The sequence below is a fragment of the Pipistrellus hanaki genome (assembly GCF_964339955.1).
Source record: "Pipistrellus hanaki genome assembly, chromosome: 15".
In the NCBI taxonomy this organism is placed as follows: Eukaryota; Metazoa; Chordata; class Mammalia; order Chiroptera; family Vespertilionidae; genus Pipistrellus; species Pipistrellus hanaki.
In genome coordinates this window covers 43,194,117-43,216,907 of record NC_140517.1, presented here as the reverse complement: position 1 = coordinate 43,216,907, position 22,791 = coordinate 43,194,117, and the positions used below count along the sequence as shown (strand labels likewise).

Here is a 22,791-nt window from a genome sequence, read left to right as displayed (position 1 = left end):
GCCAGGGCTCAGGTTATGCTATTTTAAAAAATTCAAGTGAGTAAATCAAGGGTTAGAGGTAGTGGCTTGTGATTTGGCACCCTAGGGTTAACGTGGGAGAAAATATGCAGAAGAGATCCAAAGTGGTTCACCTGGGCCCTAGCTGGTTTGGCTTAGTGGGTAGAGCATCGACCTGCGGAATCAAGGGTCCCGGGTTCTATTCCAGTCAAGGGCACATGTCCGGGTTGCAGGTGTCCCTGCCGACGTGCCCCTTCCATGCAGCCAGGCTCCCGGGTGCAGGGGCTGCTCCTCCAGCTGAAGGAAGGAAGGTGCCCCATCAGCCTGGCTGCTGCGGAGGCGGCTGGGCGGGGGGAGGGTAGATGTTTCCAGGAATCCATCCCTTAATGAGTGCAAAGAGGCTATGATTTTCCCAGCAGCCCCTGGATCAATGGATGCATATGAATGTTCCTGGAGTGAGTCAGGTTTCAGCACCCACTCCGTGTTTACGTTGCATTTATAACCGAGGGCGAGGCGAAGGCCCCACTCCATGAATAAGTGATGAGGTCCAGGAGCCGTCGCTGGAGCAGCCCCGCTCCAGCCCCGACCCGACCCGCGCAGAGAAAGGCTGCTCCTGGGGAGGCCGAGAGGAACCGGTCCGGCCTTGCTGGGAGGGGGCGGGGAGGGGCGGCGGAGAGACCAGAGGGAGGACATTTACCCCGCTCCGGGCTGGGACCACCCCGGGGGGGGGGGGGGGGGGGGGAGGCACACTAAGAACCCCCATCCAAGGCAGCATTTGTCAGCTTCTCGCCCTGATCTTCTGACTTTTCCAAAGATGCCCGGCCCCCGGCCACCCCAACAGCTAACTCAGCGTTCCGCCCGCCCCGCGTGCGCACGGGTCTTATTCTTAAATATATATTTTATATATATAGTCTTGCCGAAACCGGTTTGGCTCAGTGGATAGAGCGTCGGCCTGCGGACTGAAGGGTTCCAGTCAAGGGCATGTACCTTGGTTGCAAAATCAATTATATATATATTAATATATATATATATATTTTTTGATTTCACAGAGGAAGGGAGATGAGAGAAGAGAGAAACATCCATGATGATAGAGAATCATTGATCAGCTGCCTCCCCCAACTGGGGATGGAGCCCATAACCCAGGCATGTGCCCTTGGCCGGAATCGAACCTGGGACCCTTGAGCGCAGGCCAACGCTCCATCCACTGAGCCAAAGCAGGTCTCCTTTAGGGCACACACTCCCCAGCCAGACATTGCGGCTGCCTTTCCCGCAGCCCCGCGGGGCTCGGAGGAGTCGGGGGGCCGGAGGGGGCGCCCAGCGGAGCCCCTGGCCCTCTCTCCCCACAGTGACCACTGGGTGACCCTCTCTCCCCCGCAGTGACCACTGGGTGACGCTCTCTCCCCCGCAGTGACCACTGGGCTGACCCTCTCTCCCCCGCAGTGACCACTGGGTGACCCTCTCTCCCCACAGTGTACCACTGGGCTGGCCCTCTCCCCCCGCAGTGACCACTGGGCTGACCCTCTCTCCCCCGCAGTGACCACTGGGCTGACCCTCTCTCCCCGCAGTGACCACTGGGTGACCCTCTCTCCCCACAGTGTACCACTGGGCTGGCCCTCTCCCCCCGCAGTGACCACTGGGCTGACCCTCTCTCCCCCGCAGTGACCACTGGGCTGACCCTCTCTCCCCGCAGTGACCACTGGGTGACCCTCTCTCCCCACAGTGTACCACTGGGCGGAGATGCGGGCCAAGATGCGCCTCATGGGCTTCAACGCCGAGGCGGTGAAGCCGCTGAACGAGGAGGCGGCCGCCGATCTGGGCGCCGAGCTGCTGGGCGAGGCCACCATCTTCCTGCTGGCCTGCAGCTGCATCGTGCTGGAGTACTGGCGCCAGCGGGCGCAGTATCGCCGGCGGGAGCTGCAGCAGCGCGACGCCTGGGGCGAGATGCGGGACGAGGTGGAGCGCCTGGGGCTGGCGCTGGAGGCGCTGCAGGCGCAGGTGCAGGCGGCGCCCACGCAGAGCGCCCTGGACGAGCTGCGGGCGGAGATACAAGACCTGCGGGCCCACACCCGCCGCCAGGACAAGCCCAAGGTGCCCAGAGCCTGAGGACTAGGAGGCCGCCAGGCCCTGGCCTTGGACGTGACTTCCCCGATGCGGCCGTCTGTCCGCCCTGTGCCCTCCTGAACCGGTCCAGCTAATACCACCCGGTCCCTCTGGGGGCAGAATGGATCCTAGACCGGGGCTCATCCAACCAGGCTTTTGGCCACTTTCCCCCATAGATGGGCCCGCAGGACGCGCAGACCTAGCCAACTCCTGTCACTCACACCTGCACTGACCCGGAGGGGTCCCCATTACCCCGAAACATCGCTCCTTCGCGACCCTTGCGGTGGAGATGCAGAACTGTGTGCTCCGCTCTCCATGGGGGTGAGGAACAGGATGGACCTCAGAAAGCTTTAGCTCCAACAGGTCACCTGGGGGGCCCGGCTTCGGTCCCCCGTTGGCACCGCTACTGCGGGCCCCTCCCGAGCGATCCTTCCAGCAGCTGCACCAGCGCCTCCGTCCGGGCACAGCCCACAGCAAAGGCTGGCAGGCCCCTGGCCGCTCCCCCGCCCCTGCTCCCGGCCGTCCCAGCAGGACGCGGCCCTTTAGGTTGGAAAAACCGGTGCTGCCCAGGGGCTGAACAATTGTTTTGACCAAAGCCCCTGTTTACCGTTAGTTCTGGGCCCACGGCCGTCCTTACCGCCACCTCCTTCGTGGGGACCCACCTGTCTACTACACGGGCAACGGCCATGACCCCACCTCCACCCAAGCCTGCTCTTCGAACACTCCGGGGTTCCCTCGCCCTTTCTGCCTTTGGACTGGCCCCCAGTCCCCCTCACGCAAAGGCTTCCTCCACGGGACCACTGGCCCCTCGGCCCGAAGTCCCCCCCCCCCCCAAAGGGAACATTCCTCCAGGCAGTCCCCTGCCCGACCCCATGAACCATGCAGGGGTGTGCGTGAGCTCTGACTTCCGAATGCAATTGTTTTTTTTTTTAAGACTGTAGATGTTTTCTAATTAAAGGGGCATCTCAATGTGTCTGAGGACCGCGGTGCATGCCGGTAAAAATGACACGGGGTCGTTAAAATGGAAAAGCCGGAGGTTCCGATGGGAAGTGGGCAGAGGATCCTCCTAAGCGTCCTTTCCCAAGGCCTCGGGGCAGCAAAGGGACTGGCCCCAGGCCACCCGTCTGGGAGGGACAGCCCGGCCTTCTCTCGGATGGGGAAGAGGTTGGACTGGGGCAGGAGCGGGGAGAAGGAACGAGGAAGGGCCTTGGCAAGGGGCATGGACAGGGAGGGAGGACTGCTGAGAGGTCAGAGGGGGCAGAGCCGGCCTGGCTGAGGGAAGGAGCTGAGGGAACTAGAACAGGTGCAGGGTGGGGAGAAGGACGAAGAGGAGCAGGTGGACAGCACCCCGCTCCCGTCCTCATCCGAGCAGCCCTTCCAATCACTCCAGAAGGCTCAGCGTTTATAAAAACAGGCAGGTTTATTCCGCAGGGCCCATTTTCAAGAAGCTGGAGGCGAAGGTGGGAGAGGGGAGGCGGGCTGTCCTCCCCTTTCCTCCCTCCCTCACCTTATTCCCCCGAAAGGGGATAAAAACGGCCCGGACCCCCAAACCCACCCAAATAAAAAACCAGAAAACTGAGGTTCCAAAAAGTTACAGCATCGTAATTCCTCATAGAAAAGGGGAAGGAGCCAGAGGGAGGGGGTGTCCCTGGCGTGAAGGGAGGTGCCCCCAGCCTGGCGGGACACCCCCTCCCCCCCTTCAATAGCTGCCCGAATGGACAAGCCTGGGGCTAAAGCATTTAAAAACTCCCCATTTTATCAAAACCAAAGAGAAAAAAATTTCCCTTCCCCCAAAAAACCTAAATATATATATATATATTTATAATTTTTTTCCTTAAAAAAAAAAACAAAAATTTGAAGGCATTAAGCGTTGAAGTGAAATCTAGAACAAGGGAATGTGAAATTCCCTCCTTCCTTCCCCCTGTTGTGGGGTTGATTGGTACATCCCCAGCAGAGGGACCTGCCCCAAGGGGATGGCAAAGGGGAAGGACCCAAGGGAGCAGAGGGTGGGGGCCTCCCCAGCCAATCAGCAGCCAGTACAGGAGTGGGCATGGCAGAAGCCACACCCCCTCGGAATTTTCCAAGCGGGAGGAGGAGTGGGGAAGACGCATTCCTGTGTAGCCTTCGGCCAATTCCAAGTCAAGTTGAGGCAGGGAAAGCAGGGTGACAGGCAAGATGTGCAGAAAGGAGAAACGGGGTCTTCTGGGCCCGTGGTCAGGGGGAGCCCCTCTTCCTCAGCTCCTGGACAAAGGCTGGAAGGAAACAAAGGGCAGAGGTCAGCCCCTCTTCTCCCTTCCCTTCCCCAACAGGGCTCTTTCCCAGGGACAGGATTCCTCCCAAACCACCTCACCTTCAATTATTTCTTCTTTCACTTTCTGCAATTCCTTCCTCACCTCTTCCACAAACTCCTGAAAACAATGGGGCGCAACCGATCAGGAAGAGTGCCTGGTCTTGCAGACACTAGTCTGTCTCCCTCCCTTCCTTCCTTTCCTCCTTTCTTCCTTCCTTCCTTGCTTCATTTTATTTTTATTGACTTCAAGAGGGAGGGAGAGGAAGAGAAGGAGAGAAATATCAATGATGAGAGAGAATCATTGATCTTGATCAGCTGCCTCCTGCACACCCCCTACTGGGGATTGAGCCTGCAACCTGGGCATATGCCCTTGACCGGAATCAAACCCGGGACCAACCCTTCAGTTCTCAAGCCAATGCTTTATCCACTGAGCCAAACCAGCGAGGGCCAATTTCTCCTTTCTGAATGACTGAAGGGCCACACACACACTATGACCGCCCTGACAGAGCCGCAGAGGAACTGGAGAAATTCTGGAGATTTCTGCGTCCTCTGAGCCAGAGGAAAGCACTGGAGGACATCCAGTACCAGGAATGGCAAATACATTCTGTTCTCCTGCCAACTCCAGTCAGTAATGGATGTCTGGGGCCGGTGTGCTGAAAAGGACTCTGGGTACTCATCAGGAAAGTGTGCAGGGATAGATTAGTAAGGCCTGTCAAGCGCTCAGGAAAAGGGAGTTGTGGATGACATAGACATGTCTTCCCTGACCTGATCATATCTCTGCATTTCCCAGGCCCTTTCTAGAATCACAGGGCAAGTCAGTGGCAGAATTTAGACCCAGAATTTAGATCTCTTCTTCCTGCGGCCCCTTTTATAGCCCCCTCCCCACCAAACCTCACCCCTAGTCCCCTCGCCAAGCTACCTGCTTCACCCTCTCCAGGTCTGACTCATCGCCGGAGCTGGGTGTGGAGGTGTGGGCCTCGGAAGTGGTCATTGAAGACGAAGACTTCATCCTGGGAGGGAGGGTGTGGTTTGGGGCAGAAATGAGGTTAGAGAGGGCCTGCCTCCCATTCCACGAGCATGGATTCAGCAAACCCATCACCATCGGTAGGTGGGGCCCCATTATCCATGACCCACCTTGGCAAGGTTGTGCTGTTCTTCTCCCAGGGCCTCCGCACAGGTTCTGGGGGAACAGGCAACAAATCAGAAGGATAAGGGACAAGGAATGCCCCACCTCGATCTTTTTCCCACAGCCCCATCAGCCCCTGTTCCAAGAACCACCTCAGGTCACTACAATCCCCAGTACTGTTTGCACAGACTCTCAAGAATGTGCTTTACGTGTCGGGGCAAAGCATCCTGGGATTTGTAGTTCCTGTGGCTAGACTGGGCTGTCACTCACCACTTTGGGCTGGGACTCTGGCTTCTGGCTCCTCCTGCTGGTGGGAAATGAAACTGTCGTGAGCCGGTCCCTGCCACACCTCTGTTCGTTTTCCTCTTCCAGGTTCGGTCCAGCCCATCCTGGTCACACCGCCTCCCCACTATCCCTACCCCAACGGCACAGCCTGAGGTGCATCCGGCAGGAAGAGCCCCTAACTCACATTGGCAGATTCATCCTTGGGGGGTTTCTCCCCAACTAGGGTGGCTTTCCTCCTGCAGGAGGGAAAGGCAAAAACAGATGGCTCCGGCCCTACCTTGGCCACGCAACAATCCCCCTGCCCAGAGCTCACAAAGGCGGGTTCTAGGGTACAGGGTTATGGAATCTGTGAAAGCTAAGAAAACTTTAATTTTGGAAGTTACAGAGAGTGCTGTTCTCGGGGTCGGATTGGGGGTGGGGGTGGGGGGTGCGCTTTTCACATTTGGGAATCCCAAAGGCCTAAGGGCGGAGCGGAGGGCTCTGGAATTCTAGGAACCCAACTTTTCAGGTTCCGAGGCAGGAATGTCTAAGGTCCTAGAATTTAGAACGTTCTAGAGCCTACCAGGTGGCTGCAAACTCAGCCATCTCAGGAGAAGGCAGTTGCAGCATCGTATCCCAAACCTGACTATCAAAGAGGGAACTTTCACCCAAAGAAACAAACAAACAGAAAACCCACAAGGGGAATCTGAGCATCGCACCCCGGGCCCTGCCGGCCCCGGGGTGACTGGTCTGAGGGTGTGCTCCCCAGCCTTCCGGGGGTGGAGCCCCGGCGCCCGCTCACCTCCGGGCCAGCATGGCGTTCATCTCCTCCATGAGCCCGCCCCCGGTGCTGCGACTGCCCTCAGCTTTGGGGGCGGAGGGCCCCCCCGAGGCCTCCTCCTGCTGGAGAAATCACAGAGGGGGCTTTATGGACAGGCCCCGGATGTCCCCGGGCAACCCTGGCCTCACTGCCCACTGGCCCTCAGGGCCCCGTCTCCCCACACCGGCATGCCTGGCCCCTCACCTTGCTGACTTTCCTGAGTTTGGCTCCGGCAATGGCTGCAGCCAGGCCGGGGGCCCCAGTCCCCCCACCACTGGGGCCAGCTGCGGTGGGGAGAGGGGGCGGAGGGGGTGGGCCTCCCCCCGCTCCATGCCCTACAGCGGAGGCCCCTGAGGGGGGCAGACCGCAGGGTGGGGGGGGACCCGGCGGCGGGGGAGGTCCTGGAGGTGGAGGCGGTCCCCCAGCTGGGGGAGCAGGGGGGGCTGGGGGGGCTCCTGGAAAAAAAAAAGGAGGGGTGCTGAGAGAGAAGCCTCGTGCTTTGTTATCCGGCTGGCGCACCCCCGCCTCTGGGCGGCCCCCCACTCCCTCCAGGGCCCCGGGAACAATCACCTGCATTGGAGACGCGGCGCTCCACCTGCTCCGGCGGCCTGCGGAGGTGATGGAGCTGCTGTCACTGGGGACCCTGGGCCCGGCCGCCGCCCCGGGCTCCGGGGAGAGGGGCTGACCCCCACCCGCCCCCTTCCCCAGGGGCCCGGGGAGCGGGGCGGCGGGGGCAGGGGGGGACCAAGCTGCAACCATTCTAGTCCCCAGACTGTCAGCACCTGAATCACAAAACGCTCCAGATTCTCTAAAGAACCAAGTTTTAGACTCTCCTGCGGATTAGGACTGGGAGGGGGCGTTTCTCAGACGCAGGAGGCAGGGGTTCCTGAAAGCTAATGTCTAGCCCCCCCCCCGGGAGCTGAAGGTGGACAGTGTGAATTGTAGGAGCCGGGGCTGGACTGTCCACCCCGGGGGACAGGATTCGGGGGCGGGCCCACCTCCTCGGGGGCTCCGCCTCCTCGGGGGCGGGGCCGTTCTGGGACCAGGCGGGCGGCTGCGCGGGCAGCGGTGGCGGCGCTGGCGCTGGAGGCCCACCTCCTGGAAAGAGGGGAGAACCAGGTGATGAGTCACCCCGAGCCCGAGCCCGCCCCACCCCTGGCACTTTCCCCGGCTCCGCCAGGCCGCCAGGCCGCCAGGAATCCCGCCCAGAGGTGCTCACTTCCTTGTCAGCCACCCTGGCACTCCGGCTGGGTGTGGGCACCTGGGCAAACTCCTGGCTGAGGGTCAGCACCAGCTCCCCTAGCTGAGCGGGCATGTGGTGGGTGCTGCGGTGATGCCCAAGTGACGGGGACACACACACACACACACACACACAATGAAGGCCCAAAGTGGGCAGACACTTGCAGACTGGAATTTGCAGAAACAAGACAAATTCAGGATGATTCCAACATCTACTCTTGGTGTTTGGTTTTTTTTTTACTCGGTTTTTTTTCATCTTCACCCGAGGATATTTTTCCATTGATTTTTAGAGAGAGTGGGAGAGAGGGAGACAGAGAGAAACATCGATGCGAGAGAAACATATTGACTGGTTGCCTCCTGCAAGCACCCAAACCAGGGCCCAGACCCCCAGGCCAGGGAGGAACTTGCAACCAAAGTATGTGCCCTTGATTGGAATTGAACCCGGGACCCTTCAATCCGCAGGCCGACGCTTATCCACTGAGCCAAACCAGCTAGGGCTTTTTGTTTGTTTTCTTATCCTTATTCACGAGTGAGGATATTATCCCATTGATTTTCAGAAAGAGTGCAAGGAAGCGGAGAGGAGAGAGGAGAGGGAGAGAGAGAGAGAGATCGGCTGCCTCCTGCACAGCTCCTAGTGGTGGTGGTGGTGGGGGCAGGATTGAACCTGCAACCCAGGCAGTGTCCCTGACCAGAATCGAACCTGCGCCCCTCAGGAGCGCAGGCTGACGCTCTAACCACTGAAACCCGGACCAGGGCTCCCACATCTGCTCTTAGCCAGGGGCTCAGCCACGAGGGCCCAGCCCAAGGACCCGAAGAGGCCGAAAGCCTGTGCCTGCCCACCCCAGGCCTCTGGCGCCCATGGCCACCAACCGCCCACCACGTTTCTCTCTGTGCCCAGACCAGCAAGCCCTTCCCGCCGCCACCGGAGCCGCCCGGGAGCAGACGCCCGGCCCCTGGGCGATCGGAAGCTTCCGGCAGCCTGGACCCGGGCACAGCGCACCGGACACCTCGCTGGCCACGGGCTGCCGTCACCGGGCACTTGCCTGGCACGCACAGGCCAGCCCCACCCCAGCCCAACGGAACTGGGATCTGCCTGTCACCCAGGTGTCCAGCGACTCGTGGGCACGGTCAGGTCCTGGCCGGTGGCTCAGAGCATCGTCCCGATAAACCAAGGTCCAGTCCTCAGTCAGGGCACACGCAGGAATCAACCAGTGAGAGCATAAACAAGTGACCGGACAACAAACCAGCAGCTCTCTTTTTCTCCCCCCCACCCCCAGCCTCTCTCAAAAACGAATTTAAGAAACAGAACTAGCACCTGGCCAGCGTGGCTCAGTGACTGAGCATCTATCTATGAACCAGTTCACTGTTCAATTCCCGGTCAAGGGCCTATGCCCAGGTTATACGCTGGATCTCCAGTAGGGGGCGTGCAGGAGGCAGCCCATCAATGATTCTCTCGTCATTGATGTTTCTATCTCTCTCCCTCTCCCTTCCTCTCTGAAATCAATCTATAATAATAAAAGCAGCCGAAACCAGTTTGGCTCAGTGGTAGAGCGTCGGTCTGCGGACTGAAAGGTCCCAGGTTCGATTCCGGTCAAGGGCATGTACCTTGGTTGCGGGCACATCCCCGGCAGGGGGTGTGCAAGAGGCAGCTGGTCGATGTTTCTCTCTCATCGACGTTTCTAGCTCTCTATCCCTCTCCCTTCCTCTCTGTAAGAAAAATCAATAAAATATATTTTAAAATAATAATAATAATAATAAAAGCATAATATGCTAATTAGACCAGACAGCCGAACAACATTCCGGATGAAGCCGGGGCTAGGAGGGCCTCTAGTAAAAACATATTTTAAAATACGTATTTTTAAAAAGAGAGCTACCACCTGGAGATTTAATGTTGATGTCTAAAAAATATATATATATATATATGTTGATAATACTGATGTCTAAATACGAACTGATGATGACACGAGCCAGTACGACACCCGGCAAAGGGCAGGGGGAGGCCCCCAGAGCTGGCGCTACCCCTGGGCCTGGGAGGGGGTGGCCAGGAGGGTGCGTGTGAACACACGTGGACAAGCCCCAGCCTTAGGGATCCGGGGGACCGGGGCACACAGGGGCCCACACCAAACCTCAGAAACACTGTCCCCAGCCGAAACCGGTTCGGTTCGGTGATAGAGCGTCAGCCTGCGGACTGAAGGGTCCCAGGTTCGATTCCGGGCAGGGGCATGTACCTTGGTTGCAGGCACATCCCCTGTGGGGAGGAGGGGGTTCAGGAGGCAGCTGATCGATGTTTCTAACTATCCCTCTCCCTCTCTATAAAAAAATCAATAAAATACATATTTTTTTAAAAATCTGTCCGCACGCCGAAACCGGTTTGGCTCAGTGGTAGAGCGTCGGTCGGCGGACTGAAAGGTCCCGGGTTCGATTCTGGTCAGGGGGCATGTACGTTGGTTGTGGGCACATCCCCGGTGGGGGGTGTGCAGGAGGCAGCTGGTCGATGTTTCTCTCTCATCGACGTTTCTGGCTCTCTATCTCTCTCCCTTCCTCTCTGTAAAAAGTCAATAAAATATATTTAAAAAAACAAAATAAAATAAAATAAAGCCTGTCCACAGGAGGAGTGAACCGCCCCATTTCCAGATGCGTGAACTGCGGCCACGGTGCTGCCCGGCTGCTGACCTTCCAGGGCCTCCAGGGCACCGGCCATGCTGGCCGCGAACATGCTCGCGTCCTCCTTGCTGCCGAAGTTGAGGCCCCAGACCTGGCGGGCGTCCCGCCACTGGTGGAAGTTGGGGGTGGCCTGGTTGTACTTGAGACCCCGGATGATGGCGCAGTTGATGACCACCTGGCAGGAGGGGAGAGGCGGGTGAGGGGTGCAGGGGGGAGGCCGGGGGGAGCGGCGGGTGAGGGGGTGCAGGGCGGAGCGGCAGCCCTGGGAAGGGGAGGCGGGGGAGAGGTGGGTGAGGGGTGCAGGGGGGAGGCGCGGCCCTAGGAAGGGAAGGCGGGGGAGAGGTGGGTGAGGGGTGCAGGGGGGAGGCGCGGCCCTGGGAAGGGAAGGCGGGGGAGAGGTGGGTGAGGGGTGCAGGGCGGAGCGGCAGCCCTGGGAAGGGGAGGCGGGGGAGAGGTGGGTGAGGGGTGCAGGGGGGAGGCGGGGGGGGGGAGGGGAGGTGGGTGAGGGGTGCAGGGGGAGGCGCGGCCCTGGGAAGGGGAGGCGGGGCTGCACCTGCTGGTCGGGCTGCATCTTGCGGCCGACCACCCGGAAGGAGTTGGCGGCGGGGTTGTGGTAGATCTGGACTCGGCTGAAGGCCTGGGGGCCCGTGCCCGCCGGCAGCCACCGCTTGTTGCCGTCGTCGTACAGCATCACCGTGGCCCGGCTGGAGCAGATCACCGTCTCACTGCCGGGCGGGGAGCGGGGGGCGGGGGGGCCGGTGAGCGGGCGACGGCACCCCTCCCGGTCCCGGCACCCCTCCCCCGGGGTCCCCCCTCCCGGTCCCGGCACCCCTCCCCCGGGATCCCCCCTCCCGGTCCCGGCACCCCCTCCCCTGGGTCCCCCTCCCGGTCCGTCACCCCCTCCCCTGGGTCCCCCTCCCGGTCCGTCACCCCCTCCCCTGGGTCCCCCTCCCGGTCCCGGCACCCCTCCCCCGGGGTCCCCCCTCCCGGTCCCGGCACCCCTCCCCCGGGATCCCCCCTCCCGGTCCCGGCACCCCTTCACCGGGTCCCCCCTCCCGGTCCCGCCACCCCCTCCCCCGGGGTCCCCCCTCCCGTCCCGCCACCCCTCCCCCGGGTCCCCGGAGGCTCGGGGACAGTGTGAGAGAAGAGAGAGATGCGGAGGCAGGGGGCCGGCCCCTGCAAGAGGCCCCGGTGGACAGTGATTGGGAAGGAAGACAGACGGGCGGACAGAGCCGGACAGACAGACTGGAGGAGACAGAGAACAGACTGGGGCTGTGAGACAGGCGGGGAGAGAGAGGGAGAGGAAGTCAGACAGACAGACAGACAGACAGGGTGGAGGGGACAAACAGGCTGACATGGAGAGAGAGCGCTGAGGGAGAGGCAGCCTGACAAAGGGGAGACAGACAAGGAGATGGTGAGGGGACCCATGGAAAGGCAGGAGAGGAGAGGGGGGGGGGGGGAGAGAGAGAGAGAGACAGAGAGAGAGAGACAGAGAGAGAGAGAGAGAGAGAGAGAGAGAGAGAGAGAGAGAGAGAAGCAGGTAAGTCTGGAGTGAGAGCGGGAGGAGGGGGGCGGAGGGGCCGGGGAGGAGGGAGTGGGGACGGGGCAGGCACTCCGGGCGGTGGCACGGGGAATCAGCCTGGCACTGCAGGAGCCTCAGTTCCCTCTCCTCCAGGGTTCTCACACTCACACTCACACTCACACTCACACACACACTCACACACACTCACACACACACACACTCACACACACACTCACACACTCACACTCACACACACACACTCTCACAGACACTCATTCACACACACACACACACACACTCACACTCACACACACTCACTCACACACACACTCACACACACACTCACACACACTCACACACACACTCACACACAGACACACTCACTCACACACACACACTCTCACAGACACTCACACACACACTCACACACTCACACACACACACACACTCACACTCACTCACACACACTCACACACACACTCACACACAGACACACTCACTCACACACACACACTCTCACAGACACTCACACACACACTCACACACTCACACACACACACACACTCTCACAGACACACACACACTCACACACTCACACACTCACACACACTCACACACTCACACACTCACACACACTCACACACACACACACACACTCACACACACTCACTCACACACACACTCACACACACTCACACACACACACACACACACACACACACACAGGAGGAAGCTGAGCCCTCGGAGGGGAAGGGAAGGCCTGCAGCAGCTGGGGACCCAGGCAGCACCCTCACCTCTTCTTTTCTTTTTCTTTTTTTTAATATATTTTATTGATCTCTTACAGAGAGGAAGGGAGACAGATAGAGAGCCAGAAAAGGCGATGAGAGAGAAACATCGACCAGCTGCCTCCTGCACACCACCCACGGGGGATGTGCCCGCAACCAATGTACACGCCCTTGACCGGAATCGAACCCGGGACCTTTCAGTCCGCAGACCGACGCTCTACCACTGAGCCAAACCGGTTTCCGCCTTCACCTCTTCTTTTTCCTGCCGCCACCCCCACTGTCTGCCCCATCACCCCCACTGTCTGCCCCATCACCCCCTCCGTCTGCCCCATCACCCCCTCCGTCTGCCCCATCACCCCCTCCGTCTGCCCCATCACCCCCTCCGTCTGCCCCATCACCCCCTCCGTCTGCCCCATTACCACCTCCGTCTGCCCCATCACCCCCTCCGTCTGCCCCATCACCCCCACTGCCCGGGGCACCGCAGATGCTCCCTGGCAACGACCCAGCCAGCCGCGGCCGCGCCCTCGGGGGCAGGAGCCAGGCCAGCCCAGACGGTGACAGGGTGACAGCGCAGGGCCAGGCCCAGGCCAGAGGAGATCTGGAGCGAGTGGCCTCTGACTCAGCCTCAGGAGGCGGGTGAATCAAGAAACTCGTTCAGAGTTCAGGCCGATAGCCAGAGGCCTGGGTTCAAACCCCCGCGGAGCCACCCACTCCGTGTGACACAGCAAGCGCCCCTCCCACCTGAGAACTGCAGACTGGGGAGATGGCAGCCCCCCAAACCTCCCCCCCCCTGCCCCCCCAGGACAGTGGGAGGAGCAGAGTCTGGGCACCTAAAGCCACGCACTGGGCATAGACAGGGCCCTTAGAAACTGTCAGCATCGCCAAGACCGGTTTGGCTCAGTGGATAGAGCATCAGCCTGCGGACTGAAGGGTCCCGGGTTCGATTCCCGTCAAGGGCATGTATCTTGGTTGCGGGCACATCCCCAATAGGGGGTGTGCAGGAGGCAACTGATGGATGTCTCTCATCTATGTTTCTAACTCTCTATCTCTCCCTTCCTCTCTGTAAAAAATCAATAAAATATATTAAAAAAAAGAAAAGAAACTGTCAGCATCTCCCATCACAGGCACCGGGGACATCTCAGGAGCACCCGCCCGCTCCCCCCAGTCCTCCTCAGGTTCATCCTCCCCTCCCCCACGGAGGAAGCTCAGGCTCCAGACAGGAAGTGACTTGCTCAAGGTCACACACAGACCTGGGGGAAGTGCCGGCCCTCCCCCGCCCCACCCCCACCAAGCTTTTTCCTGAAAAGAGGAAGTTGGTGGTCAGAGGTTTCCGGGGGACAGAAATTGTACCCCACAAAGGCTGTCTCCACCAGGGCTGGGGCTGGGGGTGAGGCTAGTCAGGGAAAACCCCTCACAGACCGGCTCTGGGCTCCTAGGCCTGAGCGCCGGACACCCCCAAGTTCACACAAACTGAGCAGACACCCTGCGCCCTCTCCTCCGCCCCTCACTTCATTCTCCGTCAGGATGGGCACGGCCCATCCTCAGGGCGCACGTGGGGGGCGAACGGAGACTCAGAGACCCATGAGGCCGGGGCTTGCTCCCCTTTGGCAGGAGGAGGATTTGAACCCAGGCCACCTGGCAGCCAGCCCACAGTCTGAGCCACCAGGGACCGAACCCACAGGCTAGGTGCAGGCTCCAGCCGCGGCCTCCGGGGCCGTTTCTGCTCCCGCTGCCCCCGGCAGGGCAGGGTGGGGGCCGCGCCCACACCTGCCACCCACCCACAGGGCAGACTCTGGCCGGGAGCCCGGGCTGTGTTTGCCACCCCACCCTGGCTGCACTTTGCTCTCCCAAGCTGCCCGGCCCTGCCCTGCCCGGCTTCGGCCTGGCCCGAGGGCGCCTGGCGGGTGACCCGGGCTGGCCCTGCCCCTCTGCAGGCCAGTGTCCCCATTACGGCAGAAGGATCCAGTTAAACCCCGTCAGATGGGGTCCCTCCTCTTCTCTTGGATGTCCCCCCTCACTCCCCACTACGGCTCCAGCAGACAGAAAAAGCCAAGATCTCTCTGTGGCTTGTGAGATCTGTGATCTCCGACCTCACCCCCCACCCCCTCCCAGTTTCAGCCCCTGCGGCCTCCGAGCTGTTCCTTCCACAGGCACATTCCTGCCTCAGGCTAACACTTCCTCCTCTGCCCGGCCCGCCCCTCCCCCAGCCTCTGCCCTGCCACCAGGAAAGTCTCCCTCATCCCACATCCCACAGCCAGCACCCATCCCTATCTGTCCTGCCAAAGGTCAGGACCCTGAGGGCAGGGATTTGTTTCCAGAACCCAAACGGTATAGACACCTTAGGTGTCCAACAGCGTTACATCAGCCATTGGTGAAAACAGAAAACCTACAGCCATTGGGGGGGGGGGGTACGGATGGACAGACAGACACTGTCCCAGGTGCTGTGGAGCTCCAGTTTCCACAAGAAAAACTCCGGTCCTTACTCTTACTTACTACAGAGGAGGAGCCAAGCGCACAGAGAGGTGAAGACACTGGTCCCAGGTCACACAGCATCCACCCAAGCTCTTTTTTTTTTTTTTTTTTTAAGATATATTTTATTGATTTTTTACAGAGAGGAAGGGAGAGGGATAGAGTTAGAAACATCAATGAGAGAGAAACATAGATCAGCTGCCTCCTGCACAACCCCCACTGGGGATGTGCCTGCAACCAAGGTACATGCCCTTGACCGGAATCGAACCTGGGACCCTTATCTGCAGGCCGACACTATCCACTGAGCCAAACCGGTTACGGCTCCGCCTAAGTTCTTAACCTCATTTAAGGGTGAGGAAACAGCTAAGCTAAAATCTGAAAAAGCCAAGGGCTGAAGTGGTGGTATCAGAGGTTTTTAAGAAAGGTGGGGGGAGATAAACACATCCGCGCCCTGTGGTGATTTTTGCAGCGGCTGCTCCTCTGGAGCCTAACAGTGCCTGCCTCCAGGATGGGCACTGGGGACCTGAGGAAGGAGGAAATGGACACAGCGCACTCTTTACTTTTTCAAACTGCTTGATTCTTTTATTACTATTATTATTATTATTGATTTCAGACAGGGAAGGAGAGGGGGAGGGAGAAACATCAGTAATGAGAGAGAACCATCGATGGGCTGCCTCCTGCACGCCCCCCCACTGGGGTTCAAGCTGCCACCTGGGCATGTGCCCTTGACCAGAATCGAACCCGGGACCCTTTAGACCGCAGGCTGACGCTCCATCCACTGAGCTAAACTGGCTAGGGCTTGATTCCTTCTTTCTCTCTTTTTTTCACTGCAGGTTGGCATTACCTAGAAAAAACTCATTCATTACTTACGTTCAAACACTAAAACTATAAACCAGGCAGAACCTGCAACAGGAAATCCCACAGCCAGGAAGCTGGAGCTGAGGTTGGACTCAGGGAGCCAACTCGGGACCCTCCCTTCGCCACAGGTCCCCACATTCTGGAAAACTCTAGCACGCGGTGGTGGATGGGAGAGGGTGCCTGTGACTTCACTCTCTGAGCCTCTGTTTCCAGCCTGGGAACCTCACTCAGTGGTTTGCTGCAACACTTCAAAGAGATAAGAAAACCCTAAAGCCCAGGCAGGGCTCCATATAAGGAAGCTGAGGGTCAAAACAGGGGAGAGAGCTTCCCATCGCTGGAGGCAATCAAGCAGAGTCACTCGGGTTAGGTCCACCTTCCGGGTCAGAGGCTGGCCCTTTTCTGTGCCCTGAGACTTCCCCCACAGCTGCCTTACACCCCACACCGTGTGACCCTCACTGCCGGCGCCCACACCTTCCCAAGCGACTGCTCTTTTCAAACAGCCCTGCAATAGGGACCAGATCTAGGGTCTGTGGGGCCGGTGTAGGCTCCCTCCAGTTCCTCTTCCCTGACCAGTCTGTCCTATAAGCGAACAAGAAAGTAAAGGCTCTTCCTTCGTATCTGCGTTAACTGTTCACACAGTGAAAGAGTATTACCTATATTTTTAAAAGACCGTTAAGCCCTCGCTGGTTGAGCACTGACCTATGAACCAGAAGGTCATGGTTTGATTCCCGGTCAGGGCACATGCATGGATTGTGGGCTCGATCCCCAGTGTGGGGGGTGCAGGAAGCAGCCGATCACTGATGTTTTTGTCTCTCCCTCTCCCTTCCTCTCTGAAATCAATTAAATATATATATATGTGTGTGTGTGTGTGTGTGTGTGTGTGTGTATGATGTATAGATACATATATATGAACATTAAAGGTTTTCTTTTCCTTTTTCTTTACTAGCATAATACTCTGGAGTCAGTCCTGAGTTCAAATTCAGACTTGCCTACTTCCAAACTGTTGGGCCATCTGCTTCATTTGTCCATGCCTCAGTTTCCCCATCTGTAAACTGGGAGGTGGGGCAGTCACGGCATATCTCTCTCTTAGAATTGCTGTTGAGGATTACACTGAATTAGCTACCTAGTACAGTGTCTGCACAAAGCAGATTGCTGACCAAGTGGTCTCACAATTTTGTAAACTAAAAACAAGAGCAATGACCACTACTGGAAGAGAAAGAAATGAACCCAAATCCTTCTTTAGCGGCCTCTGCCCCGAGGGCCTCAGACTTCCGCCAGCCTCCTGCTCTGCCAGAATCCCAGTGCAGAGTCTAAGACGCATTAGACACTCAACAAATATTTGTCAAACTGGGGGGGGGAGGGGGGGGTGTGAGGGGGAAGGAGCTTTTATCTTGTAATTTTCCATCTTAACATCCTCTCTCCCAACTGCCCCCCAAGACTGTCACCATCCCAACCAGCCAGCAGTCAAAGGATCCTGGTCTGCTCTTCTGCCTCAAGTCTGCCTAGGAATGTCTGATGCATCTTGAGCCTCAGTTTCCCCAGCTGGGTGGCCTGGGTGGGTGTGAACCCTAGCTGTCTTGGGGGAAGAGGCACAGCACAGACAGCGGGGTGTGGCCAGTGACAGGGAAGACCCCCCTCAGGAAGGGAAGTAACCCCCTGGGGGACACCCCCAGCTCAGCTTTGGCCCCTCCCCAGAAGGCGGGAGGCTGGGCCTCCACCAGCAGGAGGGGGCCTGCGGTGGGGCCTGTGGAGGGGCGGGGGCCTCGGGCCTGGGCCTGGGGTGGGGGTGGGAGTGGGGGTGGGAGGCCGGCCCAGACACGGCTCCTGCCCTTTTACGGTCTCAGGGAGTGAGGCAGCACTAACTCGGACATCCGCCATCCGCCTTCCCCGTGCCTGGGACCGGAAACGCGGGGGGCGGGGGGCCGGGGCCGGTGGGAGAGAGGGCTCCCCGGGGAAGAGGGTGCGGGAAGGGGGCCCGGCTCCCCGGAACTGCCCTGGGTCCGGGGATGTTGCTCGAAGGGGAGGAAGGGGAGGCAGGAAGTCGGGGCGGTATCTGGGGGTGCCCCCTTGTCCCAAATCCTCCGGCCACCCCTTTCCCAGCAGAAGGAACAAACGCGGGCCCCGGAGGGAGCGCCCCCTGATGCCCGAGGGCAGGGCGCGGGGGGCGGAGGACGTGGGCACCGCGGGGTTAATGCCAGCTGTCCCCGGAGGCCTCCCCTGCAGCCGGGGTCTTGGGGCAGGAAGTCCGGGGAGAGTGGAGGAAGGGAGATAGCATTGTCTGACTCCGGCCACGGGGGAAGGTGATGGGGGGCCGGGGGAAGGAGAACGGGGGGATCCGGTCCGTTCCCCCCAGCCCACACGGGCCCCGCCCTCAGGTGAGCCCGGGAGTTTTGGGGAGGCCCTGCCCCCGCCCCCCACACACACACACACCCCGGGGTTAAATTCGGGGGCAGATGGCGGGAGCGATCTGGGGAGCCTGGGTCCCAGGGGGGCGCGGTGACCTTGACGCTGCCCCGCGCCCCCTCCTCCCGCCCCGCAGCCGCGGCCGGAGGGGGAGGGGAGGCGGGAGGGGAGGCTGGGGGGGGGGAGCCCGGCCCCGGCGCCCCGGCCCCCGCCCCGCACGCCAGCTGTCTCGACAGGTGAGCCCGGAAGACAAAGGCCCCCGCCGCCCGCGCCGCGCCCGCAGGTGGGGAGCGGGCCGCCCGCGGGCCGGGCCGGGCGCCGCCCTCGGACCCGCTCGGCCCCGGGCGCGGCGGGTCCGGGGCGCGGGGCGCCGGGCGCCGGGGAGGGGCGTCCCCCCAGCCTCCAGGCTGCGCCCGGGCCGCCCCCTCCGACCCCCGGCAAAGGGGGGGGGGCCTCCGCTTGGAGGGGCCGCCGTGTCCCCGAAGTTAAGGAGCGAGTCCCACACGGGAAGGCTTCCCAGCGCCACGTAAAGGGGAGCCCCACAAGCCAGGTGCCAGGGACCCCCACCAACCGGCCCCCACAAACCCTCTCGGAGCCCGAGTTGAGACTTGGGGGGCATCCTGAGAACTGCCTGAGGCCTGGCCCCCTGCGGGGAGTCCCTGCCAACTTGGGAGGGCCTCGGGAAAAGTCTTACAAATCCGGGAGTCCTCGGGGCGCCCCCAAACCGGAGGGCTCCCAGGAGAACCCCGCCGGCACCGCCGCGAAGCTTGGGAGTCAGGGGGCGAGGTGGTCGGTATTGGGAGCTCCTCCAAGGGGGACCGGCCTCACACCCGAGGCTCCCGGCGCCCGGTCCCCAAATCCCAGCCCGGTGCGAGGCGGGGGGGGGGGGGGACAAAGGCGGGGCGGGGGGCCGCGCCGGCGGGGCAGGGGCTGCAGGCTCTGGAGGCTCACCTCATGGCTGCTCCGCGGGCGGGCGGCGCACCCACAGGACGGGGCGCCCCTGGATCGAGGTTCAGGGGTTCAGGGCTGGCTCCGGGTGCTGCTCAGTCTCCCCCGGGGTCCCGCCCCATAGAGTCCGGCTTCCTGGGGAAAACGTGGACGGGGCCAGGGCGGGTCCTCGGGCACCTCCCCGCTCTGGGGGTTCGGATCGGGGTCCCCGCAGCAGAAAGGGGTGCGGCGTGCCCCCGCGGCGTCCCGCGGCGCCGGCTGCGGTGTTACTCTCACTCCCGTACTTCCCTCCGCTCCGAATTCCGCCCCTACCCACAGTGCCCCGCGCCTTAAAGGGGCCGCGCCGGCGGCGGCGGGCGGGGCGGAGGGCGCTGGAGAGGCGACGCCGAGCCCCTCACACCCCGGCGTTGCGGCGCGGGGCTGCCTGCCGGGTCCCTCTCACATGAGGGGGAGGCTGGAGGAGGGGAAGGGATCCCGGCTCTCCCCACGATGGGGATTCTCAGGGGGATCTCCACGGGGCACAATGAGTTATCACCCTTCCCACCCGCTTCTCCATTTCTCTGCTCTCTGCCCGCTCGGGGGAGGGGGCAAGGCGGACCCTCCGGATTCCTCCCTTAAATCCTCCCTTCGGACCCCCCAAACGTGTCTCTCCTCCGCCAATTGGGGGGCTTGCTAAAGGGGAGCCCTCCTCCCCGCAGGGAGGGGGGGACCCCGCCCCCCGCCGGCCGGGAAGGTGAGAGGAAGCGGCCGAGGGGGCGCGGCCGCCGTGACTCACAGCCGCGGGGGGCGGGGGGCGGCGGGTTCCAGGGGGGATGAAGCCCCGGCTCCCTCCCCACGCACGCCCCGCAGTCACTCAGCCCTGCCCGCGGAGAACAGCAAGATCCTCCCGCCATTGGGGGGCACGAAGGCGGCGCGACCCTCCGGTACCGGCTCCCGGGTACCCCCTCCCCCCACAGGCAGCGTCAGCGGCTGAGCCCCGACACCCGCCGCAGCTTCCGCAGCGGGTCCCGCCGCCCCGCCCCGTGACGTCACCCTGAGGCCCCGCCCCCGACAGCCACCTGGCCGGGGTGCGGCGCCCCGTCCTGGGCAGAAACCTGGGGACCCATCCGTTTGCCGGTTCCAAATGGGGGGCCGGACAGAGGCCTGGAGGCGGGAACTGTAGCTGGGCTATAAGCCCCCTGGCCTGCATCCCCAGAGCTAGGGGTGCTTGGTGCGGATGTAAAACAAACAATACTCAGGGTCCAGGTGACCAGGTGAGCAAATCCGCCTTCCCAGCCTTTGTCCAAGCCAGACCCTCTGCCCGGGCGCTGCCCTGGCCTCACCTCCTGCTTCTAGGCCTTGTGCTGACATTCGTTCGTGCTTCTCTGCATCTCGCCCTGGGAGCCCTTGAACCCCGGCCCCCTGCGTTAGAATTGCTTCTCTGTGTGTCTCCTCAGGCTGTGCGTTCTTTGGGAACAGGTAGGTGTAGACCTCATCTGTTTCGGTGCCTCACTCACTCAGCCAGGCCCAGGACAGCATTTCAACACACACGTCTTCTACTGAGGCAGAATTCCAGTTCTGTGTGACCTGGGGCAAGTCCTTTCTGGGGCTCAGCTTTTCCATCTGTGAAATGGGAGGGGTGGTGCTTCTGTGTGCCACCTGCCCTGCAGTCAGCAAACTTTTTCTAGTAGATATCTTAGGCATATTAGAGTCCCTTTCATATGTTTTTTACAGCCCTTTAAAATGTAAAAACCATTCTTAACTTGTGTAAAACAGGTAGCAAGACTAATGCACGAGAAACCCTTGCAAATGTACACAGGAGCCTGACCAAGATCCTGATGGCAGCAGTGATGTGAGGGCAAAGAATTTGGAAATAGCCTACAGGTCCATCAAAAGGAGGATGGCCAGCCGAAACCGGTTTTGCTCAGTGGATAGAGCATTGGCCTGCGGACTGAAAGGTCCCAGGTTCTTCGATTCCGGTCAAGGGCATGTACCTTGGTTACAGGCACATCCCCAGTGGGGGGTGTGCAAGAGGCGTCTGATCGATGATTCTCTCTTATCTATGTTTCTGACTCTCTATCTCTCTCTCTTCCTCTCTGTAAAAAATCAATAAAATATATTTTAAAAAAGAGGAGGATGGCCAAAACCGGTTTGGCTCAGTGGATGGAGCGTTGGTCTGTGGACTGAAAGGTCTCAGGTTCGATTCCGGTCAGGGCACATCCCCGGTGGGGGGGATGCAGGAGACGGCTGGTCAATGTTTTTCTCTCATCGATGTTTCTAGCTCTCTATCCCTCTCCCTTCCTTTCTGTAAAAAATCAATAAAATGTATTTTAAAATAAAAATAATAAAAAGAATGAAGAGTGCAAATGGCATGAAAGTAGTCCCCACCATGTCACTGGGTGGAAAAACAAAAACTGCCAAATGCTACATAGGATAAAGGAAGCACCTAAGATACCATCTGCATGGGTGTATATGCAGAATCAAAGGTCTGGAAAAAATCCACTCAAACTCATGGCCATGGTTACCAGCAGGATAGGGAATGGGGTTGTGGCGTATTCGATGGTCATAGACATCTCAAGCCTCATCCTGGAAATGCCAAGTTCAAGCCCTAGCCAGGCTCAGTTGGTCCGAGTGTCAGAGCCCAAACAAGCATCAACCAATAAATGCATAAATAAGTGGAACAAAACAAACAAACAAACAAAAAACCAATGTTTCTCTCTCAAATCAATACTTTTTTTTTTTTTTTTTTTTTTTTAAGATAACACCAAGTTTGATGCTGTCTCTAGGCTTTCGCACTGGTCTGTCTTAGGACACTTCCCTGGAGTATTTATATGGCGGCTGCTTCTCTGTCAGATCTCTGCTCATTTCCCCAGACTGACCCCCCTGTCTAAAGCATCCATCCCCGGGGGCTGAGGGATGGAGATGGAGAAGGACTTCTCAATTTATTTATTTGTTTGTTTAAAATATATTTTTATTCATTTCAGAGAGGGAGAGATAGAAACATGATGAGAGAATCATTGATCGGCTGACTCCTGCACACCCCCCACTGAGGATCCAGTCTGCAACCGGGGCCTGTGCCCTTTGCGGGAATCAAACCTGGGACCCTTCAGTCTGTCTGGGGCCGACATTCTTTTTCTTTTTTTTTAAATATATATTTTATTGATTTTTTACAGAGAGGAAGGGAGAGAGAGTTAGAAACGTCGTCGATGAGAGAGAAACATCGACCAGCCGCCTCCTGCACAACCCCCACCGGGGATGTGCCCGCAGCCAATGTACATGCCCTTGACCGGATTCAAACCTGGGATCTTTCAGTCCACAGGCTGACGC

General features: G+C 59.8%; 2 protein-coding genes and 2 long non-coding RNA genes across 5 annotated transcripts in view; 3 read left to right on the top strand and 1 right to left on the bottom strand.

Moving 5' to 3' along the window:
• OPA3 (outer mitochondrial membrane lipid metabolism regulator OPA3) overlaps positions 1-3,950 on the top strand; it is a 115,909-nt gene extending 111,959 nt beyond the window's left edge. The window contains exon 2 of the mRNA XM_084906270.1: positions 1,718-3,950. Within this exon, the coding sequence (XP_084762396.1) occupies positions 1,718-2,100 (383 nt within the window). The 3' untranslated portion in view covers positions 2,101-3,950. The remainder of the gene's footprint in view (positions 1-1,717) is intronic.
• The window catches only part of LOC311633529, a 211,137-nt gene extending 200,698 nt beyond the window's left edge, over positions 1-10,439 (top strand). Inside the window, exon 3 of the long non-coding RNA XR_014796976.1 lies at positions 9,357-10,439. This is a non-coding gene — a long non-coding RNA (uncharacterized lncRNA). The remainder of the gene's footprint in view (positions 1-9,356) is intronic.
• Positions 3,499-19,780, bottom strand: VASP (vasodilator stimulated phosphoprotein). 2 transcript variants are annotated; one of them, XM_084906137.1, is made up of 13 exons: positions 19,489-19,780; positions 11,054-11,225; positions 10,510-10,675; positions 7,596-7,695; positions 7,168-7,205; positions 6,802-7,052; positions 6,580-6,680; positions 5,983-6,034; positions 5,784-5,817; positions 5,522-5,567; positions 5,307-5,397; positions 4,448-4,505; positions 3,499-4,349 (listed from the first exon to the last, which is right to left on the bottom strand). In XM_084906137.1, the coding sequence occupies exons 1-13, from the start codon at positions 19,491-19,493 to the stop codon at positions 4,312-4,314; spliced, it is 1,152 nt and encodes a 383-aa protein (XP_084762263.1). In that variant the 5' UTR covers positions 19,494-19,780; the 3' UTR covers positions 3,499-4,311. The 2 variants fall into 2 exon arrangements, with proteins under 2 accessions (XP_084762263.1, XP_084762262.1); XM_084906136.1 differs by having other exon boundaries at positions 5,784-5,820; positions 19,489-19,779.
• A 455-nt stretch (positions 19,781-20,235) lies between these two features.
• LOC311633527 lies at positions 20,236-22,080 on the top strand. Its single transcript, XR_014796974.1, has 3 exons — positions 20,236-20,738; positions 20,821-20,947; positions 21,245-22,080. It is a non-coding gene; the product is annotated as an uncharacterized lncRNA (long non-coding RNA).
• The last annotated feature ends 711 nt before the right edge of the window (positions 22,081-22,791 follow it).

What these genes read in the sequence shown, in the direction of transcription:
- VASP (XM_084906136.1), bottom strand. An exon ending in AACAGCACAACCTTGCCAAG is followed by an intron (nt 5,398 to 5,521) that starts GTGGGTCATGGA and finishes CCTCCCTCCCAG; the next exon opens with GATGAAGTCTTCGTCTTCAA. An exon ending in ACCTGGAGAGGGTGAAGCAG is followed by an intron (nt 4,506 to 5,306) that starts GTAGCTTGGCGA and finishes CATTGTTTTCAG; the next exon opens with GAGTTTGTGGAAGAGGTGAG.